The 12,994-nt window shown below is 34.5% G+C and overlaps 1 protein-coding gene across 22 annotated transcripts in view; it reads right to left on the reverse strand.

Moving 5' to 3' along the window:
• Positions 1-12,994, reverse strand: part of CDKL3 (cyclin dependent kinase like 3) — a 53,643-nt gene that overhangs the window by 21,369 nt on the left and 19,280 nt on the right. For all 22 annotated transcript variants that reach the window (XR_014057258.1, XR_014057252.1, XR_014057248.1 and 19 more), the window contains 7 exons: positions 12,174-12,286; positions 10,475-10,614; positions 5,783-5,871; positions 3,530-3,683; positions 3,095-3,423; positions 1,880-1,970; positions 360-522 (listed from right to left, as the gene is read on the reverse strand). Coding sequence is in view for 7 of the 22 variants with exons in the window: in XM_081502888.1 (XP_081359014.1) it covers positions 360-522; positions 1,880-1,970; positions 3,095-3,423; positions 3,530-3,683; positions 5,783-5,871; positions 10,475-10,614; positions 12,174-12,286 (1,079 nt within the window). In the remaining 15 variants the exon portion in view is untranslated. The remainder of the gene's footprint in view (positions 1-359; positions 523-1,879; positions 1,971-3,094; positions 3,424-3,529; positions 3,684-5,782; positions 5,872-10,474; positions 10,615-12,173; positions 12,287-12,994) is intronic.

The raw sequence follows: 12,994 nt of genomic DNA on the forward strand, positions 1-12,994 counted from the left end.
CCTAGCAATATACTCCATTCTGGGGCTTCCCAGGTGGCACTAGTGGTAAAGAACCTGCCTGCCAGTGCAGGAGATGTAAGAGATGTAGGTTCAATCCCTGGATCAGGAAGATCCCCTGGAGAAGGGCTTCATAACCCACTCCAGTAATTCTTGCCTGGAGAATCCCATGGAGCCTGGAGGGCTACAGTCCATAGTATCACACGGAGTCGGACACGACTGAAGGGAATGAGCATGCAGGCACGCACACACACATACTTCTTTCTACTTAAATCATATTATAAATGTAAGTTATATTACCAAAAAAAGTTTTTAAAAATATTCTATCTGGAGATTTGTAAAACTATGCAACAAATGTGTACCTGCCATTCCTTTCATCTCCTTTGATTGTACTGTGAAAGGCAATTCTGGGAAATGGAATTCTTTCTTGTCAGATCTGGAAAAATTCAGCTTCCTTTTGTTTCCATTTGCCATTTGGTCAGTTTGGTTGGTTTGCTCATTAAACACACACTTCTCCATTTGGCTCTTAAAAAAAAACAAGTTAATTTGAAGAAAGGTGTGTAACTACTTATTGGATGAAGAGCCAACAAATTCCAGCCTTTTGGATGGTATAAGATAGGCATAAAAATTAGTCTTTACAAGGTTATTTTAATAATTAAGAAGTAGAAGAGAGGGTTTTCCCTGGTGGCTCAGTGGTAAAGAATCCGCCTGCCAATGCAGAAGACATGGGTTCAATCCCTGGTCCGGGAGAGTCCTACATGCTGTGGAGCAACTGAGCTGGTGCACCACAACTACTGAGCCTGTGCTCTAGAGCCCGAGAGCCGCAACTAATGCGCCCACATGCTCTAGAGCCTGTGCTCCACAGCAAGGGAAGCCACTGCAATGAGAAGCCCGAGCACTGCAACTAGACAGCAGGCCCTGCTCTCTGCAACTGGAGAAAAACCCAGGCAACAATGAAGTCCCAGCACAGCCAAAACTAAAATAAGTCATTGTTTTAAAAAAGAAGTCGAAGAGAGTATCATCAAACATATAAACAGATCAAACTCCAATAAAAATTTCATAAATTTTTTTAGCATATTCAATATTCAGAGAATAGTCTTGATCATGAGAACCACAGTCTTAACTTTTAATTTTTTATCCTATTCACTGCACTCTGATTTTGAACAAACTGCTCCAGTTCATTTTCTTAATAACTTATTTTTCAATTTACAAAATGATGTGCTCTGGACACTGGGAAAACCCAAGGGAAAAAATTACTTGTGAACTCAGTATTCTGGAAGAACTTTTGTGCTACCTGTTTTTGCTTATTTTACAACAGATGATAGAAACTTTCTTAGGTTAATGAACACTTCCACAATGTAATTCTCAGTATCCCATTATGTGGATATACTTTAATATAGTTAACCAGTCACTTGTTCTTGGATGGATGTATTGTTTTCAATGTCTTATTATTATAAATAACACTGTTTCAGTTATAAAGTAAACTATTTTCCTATGTGAAAAATGGGGAAATGAATGACACCAATTATGTTTTCTTGGGAAAAGTAAGATGTATTTATTTGGCAATTGTTCTTAATCTATAAAGTAAGACATTAAAATCATTTTTTAGAAGTGAAAAACCAAAAAGTCTTGTGATTTTTAAAGGAAAATCTTACCTTTTTCCCCCAAGTCACTCATTGAATACACAAATCAAGTTATAAGAAATTAACTAAAACTGTGAAAGCACTAAGGAAATGATGACCTATTTACACTCCAGGGTAAAAGAGAAAAATAAAAGCACATTTAAAAAAAATGTTAGAGCCCTAAAGACAAAGAAAAGGACACAGGGTGAGAGGATAATATTGAAAGAGGATGTAATTTAATGATGAGGTTCTTGCCTTACTTGAGTGGAACCTGTATCCTCATGCCTGTTAGATATAACTTGTCCAATAGATTGTGAAGATGTACGTCTCTTTTTGGCTCTTTCAGTTAACCTATTATTTAAAAACAAACGAGAAGTCATTAGAACTCCTCAGAAATACTTCTGTTTAAGCTTCAATAATGGTAAGTTATACCATGGTAGTCTACTGTTTGAACACGTGCCAAAATGCAATTGTTAGTCCTTAAGTACCAACTGCTCCAAGCAAAGAGGTAAAAACAGAGCAGAGAATAACTCACTCATGGCTAACATCAGTGGTGACACCATGCTGTGGGTGGGGTTACTCCAGCAGGCCTATTTGGTCCTTTCTATCTGTTCTGAACCTGGATCTCTTAACTACTGGGTTCATGCATTTCTGAGCTTTTGACCATGGCTAGTTTATAATTATGGTTATTACAACCATGGTTTGGGAGTTACCTCAAGAACGATTGACACTTGCTGTCTGCAGTCTGTTGTATAGACATGTTCACTTGCCACCTCTGCAGACCACTAAGCTTCACAACTTACAGCCCAAACCAGTCTGCTAGGATTGAACTAGTCTTCTAGGACACTGAACCAAGCCTCCTTCTCCATCTAGAGTCATAGCAGTTCCCTAAATTTAGAAGTGGCCCTGATGCTTTGCTAGACTCTTGCCATCCATCCGTCACACTGCCCTTGATTAATCAGGTTCATGGTACCAGTGTCTCAAATCTGTATTAGTTGAATCTAAAATTGATTCAGTATGTTGTTTTTCTCCCAAAATATTTAACCTTGAAAAGCTATCTGACTACATAAGATTATTTTCAACTATCTTTTTTCCATTTAGATAATTTGCTACGATAGGAAAAAAAAAGCTTACTTTGCTATATGAAGGCACATCAATACCAAAAGTGAGGTCACATTACATTTTTCTCTTCAAATGGGAAGTAATTTTTCTGAGGGCCTTTTTTTCAAAATAAGGTTTTTGCAAACTGCATTAGTGAAAAACCACACACCTAGAGCATAGTCAAGAAAAGTTAATTTCTTCTATAGCATTCATAAGAATTTAGTAATGGCCCATTATATGATTATAATTTCAATACACCTTCCAATTCAGTTTATATACAGACATTACAAACTTGCTTCTTTGAAATACCATTATATAAAAACATTATAAAACTTAGGTCCATTTCCTTCTGTTTATTTTCTGTTAAAACTCACCTTGAATTGGAGTGGGAGAGATTTGAACTGGGATTTGAAGCCATCAAGTTACTGCTAGTGAGATTGATGGGTGGCATCACCATACTACCTCCAGCACATGGATCGTCTTTCATGCCTATAGAGTTAGTGCTGGGATTGACAGGGTTTGGTGGCTCACTGATTACAAGTTTTGTATCTTGAGACATAGTATGAACAATTTCAGCTGCAATCTGTTGACAATGTCCACCTTCACACACTATCTTTTTTGGTTCTAAGATATCTCCTTTTCCTCCTTTAACTTTAATAACTCTGACTTTGATCTCCTTGGGCTTCTTCTCTTTTTCCAATTCCTAGAATAGATACATCCAAAATCTGAGTCAGGAGAACAGTTATTTTTATCATTAGAGTACTAACTATAATACAGTTATACTGGCTAAAAATAAGACCAGTTTTTACCTTTCCCCAAACTGAAGTACTTTGCAGTGTATTGGTATAAATTGTTTTTCTTTCATCTTTCATAAAGTCATTTTCTTTAGAATTCTCTTTTGGTTTTATGAATGAATTGACTTTTGCTTCTTGTAGCAATTTAGCTTTCAGTTCTGGTATGAATCTGATAAAACAAGCAATATCAAATAATTTTATTTATGTAGATAGTGTTTTATCTTTAAAAGAACTTTTAATCAATTATTTTACATTTGAGCTACAGCATAAAAAAGTTATCAGTAATGCATGCCAAGAGATAGCACAATATTTACCTAATACAGGTTGTTTCCTGGTAAAGATACATCTTTCAACAATTTCTCCATGGTAATTTACTATTAATAAAACTTTCACAAGATAGACATATGAATTAGATTTCTTTTGTGATGTAAAGCTTACTTAATAAAAGCATTGCTTTCAATTCTGATAAATGTACTATTCTCTTCAAAGAAGACTCAGGCCACTTTGTCCCTTTTAAGTCCTGTTCTTTTAACAAGACTTAAAAGATGGACTACTTTCTAAAATCCTACTCTAGAGAAATATTTTTGAAGTATAATAGAATACATCAATATTGAAGCAAGATTGTTTTGGCTTTAGGTTGGCTTAAAAATATATATTTATTTATTTATTTTTGGCTGCACTGGGTCTTCATTGCTGCACATGGGCTTTCTCTAGCTGCCCTTCTAGTAGAGAGGGGCTACTCTCTAGTTGTGGTGTATGGGCTTCTCTCATTGTAGTTGCTTCTCTTGTTGCAGAGCATGGCCTCTTGGGCACACAGGCTTCAGCTGTTGTGGCACAGAACATGGGCTCAGTTGCCCTGCGGCATGTGGAATCTTCCTGGACCAGGGGTCAGACCCATGTCCCCTGCACCGGCAGGCAGATTCTTAACCACTGGACCACTAGGGAAGTCCTAGTTTGGCTTTTTAAAAGTTATTTATTTTTTAATAGAAAGTCCAATTTGTATGGCTCAAAACTCAAAAGGTTATACTGAAAAGTCTCCTTTCCACCCTTCTCCCCAAGCTACACAGTTTTCCTTCTTGAAGCAGCTACTGCTATCAGTTTGAGACTGAATAAGTTCTACCATGAATGAATTCTTCCCTAGAATTATAGTAAAAGGGTAAGTGTGAGATGAAGAAAAAAACCAGTGTGATTAGTTTGGCTGAATAAGAAAATGGCACATTTCTGTTAAAATTTCCTTGTCTTATGGAACTCAAGAATTTTCACCCTGTGATAGTAAAATCCTAATAGCTAAATACCCAAGAGAAATCAAATAAGTCTATATTGAATTGACAGGAAGCAACTCTTTTATTCAATAACTGATACTTCTCATCAATGGTACTTTTAATATATCTTCTCATTTTCTGTTTTAGAATAAAATTCTTGAAATGCTTCACGTTCTGCTTACTCTCAACAATTTCCTTTTCTTTGACTTTTTCTACTTCAGTCTATTTTCAGTGGAGGTTCTGGACTTTCCTATGCCTGATCTTAACTCCCACACATTTTAAATTGATATTTATGTTTCTGCCTCATACTCCAAGGCAAACTGAATAATTTTTCAATTAATAAACTTTTCCTGTTTCTTTCAAAGCCCAAATAGAAAATGGTGTTTTTTTTAAAGAAGCATGGCTGATTTATGAATCCACATTGTTAACATATATTGTAAATACAATATGGGACAGAGAAAAGCTTTAAGAGGCATGGTCCCTGTCTTCAGGGAACTTCCAGTTTGGTGGGGAGAATAAAACAACATGAACTGCAACAGATAATAAGTAAAGCAGGGGGAAAAGATCATTGGGGAAATGAATGCTAATTATAATATATAGGTCAGAGATGCTATCAAGAGGAAAAACTGGACTATTCTGAGTTGGGGGTCTAAGTGGAAACAAGGCTAAAAAGTATTGATGGTTTATTTAATGTTATCTCTGTCCTATAGTAAGAATTGAAAAATGCATGTGAAGAGCTTAGCTCACTGTCTAGGACATAGTAACTGTGTAATACATGTTAACTGCACTATTTTTATTATTAGAATTTTCACCATGACACCTGTAAGTCTACCATATATCTAGTCAATACAAAAACTCAGTAAGTTTAAAAAAAAACCAAAAAACTCAGTAAGTTTTTGATAAACTGAATTCTTTTGTGTAACATTAACCTATGTAGCAATTTTCATGCTAGTAAAATTTCCTAATACAGAACACGAAAAAGTCCACACTCACTCAAAATGCTTACTTTTCAATAAATCCATCTCTAGTAAAATACTCATGATGCAAAAGAGCAGTAGATGACATCCTCTCAGCAGGATCAATTTGTAAACAAGCCTAGAAAATGAAAAAAGATTCCATGTTAAACAAGCTCTTAACATGTCTCCTTTCGGTAAATGTTAAATTTCACAAATGCAGGTATAATTAATTACCCAGAGCTAAAAGAGTTCTTGAAAAGATAGAATTAGGCCTCAGGAATTTCTGACAGTGAGTCTGACCACTCGTTTCCCTAAGAAATTTGTACTTGTAAAGCAATACTACAGGTTAAATGTCCTATTTCTAGCAAAAACAGAAGTCAGTCTACTTCTGCTGGAATTAGTAGGAATTAATTAGCTCATTTTGGTCCTCTTATCCAGCCCTGTAAGGAACAAAGTTCATGAATTATCATTTCCATTTTATAGAGCTAGAAGCATGTTTAGTAATTTGCCAAACTAGAATTTTAACTCATATTGTCTGATTCCTAATTCAATGCTTTTTATATGGCATAAAGCAATTTCACAAATATCCAAGCCCCCAAATCCTTCAATAACCCATTATCAGAACAGCTATTTTCTGCTTCCCTTCACTTGGGATTACTTCAACTGAGAACCAAAAAAATCCCCACAAAACAAAAAAAGACAGTGAAGTAAGAGTATCAGAAAATAAGTTGTACATAATGAATCTACATATAATTAAATAATCATAATTAGAATACATTAATGCAAATATTAAAGACATAATTTGCATAAAAGCCATTTGCCTGATAATTATCATTCTTCCTCCAAAAGAAGGCAAAACATACTAATAATAGGTAACTTTTATTTATGCTTATTATGTGTTTGTCATACAACACTCTATCTAGTCTTTTCCTATTACCTGATCCCAACAACAACCCTACAAGGTGGGTAGCACTACTATCCTCATTGTACAGATGAGAAGACTAAGGTCCAAAGAGGACAAGTAATTGGTCTGCTACTGCTACTGCTAAGTCGCTTCAGTCGTGTCCGACTCTGTGCGACCCCATAGGTGGCAGCCCACCAGGCTCCCCCATCCCTGGGATTCTCCAAGCAAGAACACTGGAGTGGGTTGCCATTTCCCTCTCCAATGTATGAAAGTGAAAAGTGAAAGTGAAGTCGCTCAGTCGTGTCTGACTTGTAGCGACCCCATGGACTGCAGCCTACCAGGCTCCTCCGTCCATGGGATTTTCCAGGCAAGAGTACTGGAGTGGGGTGCCATTGCCTTCTCCAAGTAATTGGTCTAAGATCTCATAAATGGAAACGATAGTTAAAATCCAGAATGTACAAAGTAATTGCATATAATATTACACTTCTGATTATTTCACAAAGTCTATGTTTAAATTGATTCACAGAAAAGTTGTGGAGATCTGCTATACAACAATTTGCATATAGTTAACAATATCATACTGTACATTTTAAAATTTGGTTAAGAGGACAGATTTTATGTTACATGTTTTTTATAACCACAATTTTTAAAAATTGACTCATAAAGTCTGTTATTGTCTTTATGATGTGAGAACAGTCATATCCTTAAGACTGCAACTAACTAAAAGTATGTGCTTATTTTAGAACATTAATAGTTATCCATCAATAAAACTTAGGAAGAAAAATGCTTAAAGGTCACAGCCAATTGGAAGTAGATAAATATTCTTTCTGTGAATAGTATAATTTACAGAATTTAAATGTTTGCCTTAGTTTGGAAAATGTAAAATATTACACTTTGAGAAACAGACTGGCAGTTATCCCTCCCAAAATAAAAACGCATATCTACACAAAGACTTATAAGTGAATGTTAACAGCAATTTTACTTGCAGTAGCCAAAAAGAGGAAACAACCCAAAACAGGGAAATAGATTTTTTAAAAATTGTGATATATTCATACATGGAATATTACTTAGCAAGGAATAAACTATTGATACACACAAAAACATGAACTGAATATCTAGACTATAATGCTGAGTTAAAGAAGACTGACATAAAAGAGTATATACACTGCTTGATTCCATTTACAGACTATTCTAGAAAATATAAACTATAGTGGCAAATAAATCAGTGGTTATTTAGGGATAGGAATGAAGGGAAAGATGGATTACAAAAGGATGCAAGGACATTTTGGGAAGTGATGGAAATGTTAGGTATGTTGATTGTAGTGGTGGTTTCACAGGTATGTATACATCTACCAAAACTCATCAAATTGTACATCTGAAATCATGTAGTTTACTGTACAGAAATTATACCATAATAATATTGTTTAAAAATTTTAAATCTAGGAAAAAAAATACATGCTCTATACCAGGTATTAAGATGTATTTTAGGAAATTCTTTGGCGGTCCAGTGGTTAGGACTCAGCGCTTTCACTGCCAGGGCCCAGGTTCAATCACTGATTGGGGAACTAAGATCCCACAAGCTGCATGGTGTGACCAAAAAAAAGATGTATTTGAAAGTTATAATAATCAAAATTGTACTTGTAATAGAATAAGGAGAGAAATCAATGAAATACAAATATACCTCAGCATGTATAAGCAATCTCTCTATGATAAATATGGCATTCCAAATCACTGGATTATTCAAGTTGAAAAAAGTATTTAGAACATATACAACAGGACACTAATATGATTATTCGGCAAGTCAATGTAAAAATATACTTTAAATCACAAATAGTTTAAGGATTCTTAAAATAAGAACTACAAATGACCAATTAATGTCAGTAACATGTCCAACTTTCCTATAATGAAGGAAGTGCAATTTTTAAAAATATACTTTATTTCTAGTTTATTAAGTTGCAAATATTTTTAATATTATAATATTCAATGTTAGATTGAGAATGGAGATTTATACCCAATGCTACTTGAGTATAAATCAATGAAATCTTTCTGGAGGAAAAAATAGCAAGATATATCAAAAGTCCTAACAAGTATAAACCCTTTGGTCTACCAGTCACACTTCTAGGAATTTATCCCAAGCAAATAATACCACAAGTTCATAAAGACATATAAAAGATGTTTACTGTAGCATCTTTATCAATAGGGAAAAAGCCTGAAACCTAATGTCCAAAATTGCAAGATAAACTATAGTATAGTCATACAATGAAACACTATGCAAGCACTAAAATTATGACACAGCTCCATATTTACTGACATGGCAGTATACTTAAACTATAATGCTAAGTGAAAATAAACAGGTTATATAGCAGTGTGTAAAGTAAGACAGGGCTTCCCAGGTGGCTCAGTGGTAAAGAAACCACCTGCCAATGCAGAAGATATGGGTTCCATCCCTGAGTGGGGAAGATCCCCTCAAGAAGGAAATGGCAATGCACTCCTGTAGTCTTGCCTGGGAAATCCCATGGACAGAGGAGCCTGGAGGGCTACAGTTCATGGGGTCACAAAAGAGTCAAACACAACTTAGTGACTAAACAACAATAAAAAGCATAAGCTGTTACGCATGTATTTGGTTGGGAAAAGTATATAAACCAAAACATCAATAGTAATATTTCCTGGATTGTGGGGGTTGGGAAAATGTTAACTTCTCTATCAAGTATTCTATTTTTTTATGATCATTATGTATTCTTTGTAAAATCAAACCTATGACATGAAAAAACAGAAATTAAAGTGGAAAATGTAGCAAAAAAACTGATCCTTTAATAAACTCTAGTTCTTTACAGTTACCAAAGAAATAACTTTCTTCCTTTGATAAGTCTTTAGATGTTACATGTCATGTTTAGTTTTATCTAAAAGACAGCAACAACAGTTAACATTAACAACATTTGTTGACAGTGTATTCAAGGCTCTGTGCTAAGAACATTTCTCCCATTAACTCATTTTATCCTTCCAGCTCCAGAAAATAAATATTGTTAATGTTGTTTTATAACTCAGTAAACTGAGGCATGGAGATTGACTTGCTCAAGTTTACAGAGCTAATGAGTAACAGAGCTGGGTTTTAAAGAAAGTTCATGTGAATTCAGAGCCCCTTCTCATAAACACCATGCTACACTTGCTTTGAAATTAGATTACCACTTTTTTTAAGGGCTGTACATTAGAAATAAGACACGTTAACTGACCCTGGGAAAGAAAATTGGCTGGGAAGAGAAAATAAACAGAAGCAAGTAGCTCTCTCACTTCTTGAATTCTAGTCTAAGTATGCTGGTGTATTTATTATGTAGTTCAAAATAAAATTTAAATTTTAAACTAATTTAAAAGTACTCTATAATGTTTTTGTTTTCTCCAAATCAATCTGAATTTTGGCACTGGTGTATCCTCAAACAACATTACAACTATAGCTGCCAATGCCTTGACATACCTTAGAATATCACTGTACAAGGAAGAAATCTCTTGGGTAGACTGCTGGGAAGACTGGCTGTTAAGAGGTGTTGATCAACAATGGCGGTCGTAACATTTTCCAGTTTATCCTTAAAATTTTCCAGTTTATCAATAAAATTGGAATTAACAAAAAATAATAGACTGGATTATTTCAGGGGCCTTTCAGTTTTAACAGTCTGTGACTTTTAACTTCTCTGAACTAAAGACATAAACACAGAAGAATATAGTAACTTTGAACAGTTAACATTACTCCATGAATCCTTTTGGAATTTCATTAAAGTCATATCTTAAAATTGTATTATAATTTATGCAAATTTCCAAGAAATAAGTCCTTAATCTCTTAACATACATGAACTATGTCAGCCAACAATCCGTTTAGCTTTGGGTATTTTTTTCTTGCACTTTTGGGATGCTGAACTTGAGGAAGGACCACCCCAGCAAAAATGGGACTCTTGCAAAAGATATTCTCCAAGTGAGGTGTCAAATTGCCTGAAAAGAGAAAAAACTACATACATAAGAAAACATGGATATTATTCTACAATCAAAGTAATCAAATTGTTATGTGGTCTGTATCAAATTACTAAAAGAAAGAATAACAATTAAGTTCTCTTAATGTTTTAAAATTGAACAAGAAACTATCTTCTGAATATAGCATAAAAAAGTGAGTTCCCCAGTAATCTGTTGATAGCACATAAGCAGTAGAGAATAAAAAACCACAGGTACATTTTCTTTTTTCAAAATACAAGACATAATATATAATGCTGTTAGAAAAGGCACACTCAAACTTTTACGTATTTCCATAAGGGTGTCAAAATGGTTTATCTAGCAAGTGTTCATCAGCAAAGTCTTACTCAAAACAGCTAAAATACTAAAATTATATAGAGATAGAAATATTTCAAAGAAAAAACAAGGCTATAGATTAGTAGCAGAATGTAGAGAACTATAAATAGGAGTGGAAAGAGCTAAGTTCTACCACTAGTTTTGCTCTTAACTAGTTCGGTGATCTTGGGCAAATCTTCCTTTCCTGTATCTTGGTTTCCTCCTTTGTAAAACAACAAAGCTGATCCCATCATCTCTCGAGTTCTCTCATCATTAATCTCATAAACAGAATTTTAAATATGACAGAAAAAAGTATGATGCTTTAAGACTCTGAACTGTATCTTTAACCAATATTTATCCAGATTCACAGTTTTTAGAGTTGTTCAAAGTACCTTCCTCATGATCCTATAATTATATGTTTATGTAGGCTTTCCTTGGTGGCTCAGATAGTAAAGCGACTGCCTGCAATGCGGGATACCCGGGTTCTATCCCTGGGTCAGAAAGATCCCCTGGAGAAGGAAATGGCAACCCACTCCAGTATTCATGCCTGGAAAATTCCATGGACGGAGGAGGCTGGTAGGCTACAGTCCATGGGGTCGCAAAGAGTCGGACACGACTGAGCGACTTCACTTTCTCATCACAAAATAGGTTCCTCAAGCTCCTCAATCAGAAATATATATAGAAAGTCTTTGAAACTCCATGAGCAACACTAACGATGAAAATGTTTGGGTAGTCAAAGCAGATCATCAAATAATTCAGCTATCATCAAAAATATTTTTGAATAAGATATTTAGCTATCTGCTTATCTACTGTGGTTAATAAAAGTTTTCTCAGTAAACAACTGGTTTTCTATTTCCAAGCACTGTAAAAGAGCATCAAAGTCAAAATCAATTCTATTATTTAAAAATCCTCTTTGAAAGAAGAAAATATTTGTAGAAGCCAAAATTTTATAACAACTTTCAGACAAACTGAGGTAGGTTCCTATTTTACTATTTTTCTTACTATCAACCATCAACATGGTACAGCTATTTGCATCCAGGCAAAAAAAAATATTATTTTCAAAAACAGAATTTTTCTACCTTTTTTTAAATCAGCCCAAAGCAGTCATCTACTTTCATCTATCAAAATAATATGCTTCCTTATTCCTATAGACTAAATTTGAAAATCAAGCAGAATTGATCTGAAAACACTTATTTAGGCATTTAACAGTACATTTCAGTAATACCTACCTACTTTTAAAACAATTTTATGGAGTAAATCCAAATCAGAGCTGCTAGGAAGATAGGGATTTCCAGTGGCCATCTCAATGATCATACAGCCCAAAGCCCAGATATCCACAGGTCTGAAACAGACAAGAATAAATCACTCTTTCATGGAGAAATATGTAAAACATCTTTTCTAAAAAACTTTTTTTTTGGCCTTGCTGTGCGACTTGCAGGATCTTAGTTACCCAACCAGTGATTTAACCTATGTCCATGTCCTTATCTTACACCACTTATAAAAATTAACTCAAAATGGATGGAAGACTTAAATTTAAGAACTACAACTGTAAACCTCTTAAAACAGAGGAGTTTCACAGTCTTGGATTTGGCAAAAGATTCTTAAGTATGACACCAAAAGCATAAGCAACAAATAATGAAAACAGACAGAATGAACTTCATCGAAATTAAAAATTGTTTCTCAAAAGACACACACCATCAAGAAAATCAAGAGACAACTAAATAAGAGAAAATATTTTCAAATAAGTATCTGATAAGGAATTTATATCTAGATATACAAAGAATTCTTACAATTTAATAATAAAAAGCCAGTCCAATTTAAAAAAGGGCTAAGGATCTGAACAGAAATTTCTCCAAGGAAGATATATAAATGGTCAATAAGCACATAGAAAGATCAACAATGAAGTCCAAAAATCATTAGTTATCAAGGAAATGGAAATCAAACCCATAAGGAGATATCACTTCACACCCATAAGGATAACTAGAATCCAAAAGTCAGATCATAAGAAGTGCTGGTGAGGATACGGAGGAATTTGTAACCCTCACACTCT

Source organism: Giraffa tippelskirchi, chromosome 6 (assembly GCF_054371585.1).
Source record: "Giraffa tippelskirchi isolate mGirTip1 chromosome 6, T2T-mGirTip1v1.2.pri, whole genome shotgun sequence".
In the NCBI taxonomy this organism is placed as follows: Eukaryota; Metazoa; Chordata; class Mammalia; order Artiodactyla; family Giraffidae; genus Giraffa; species Giraffa tippelskirchi.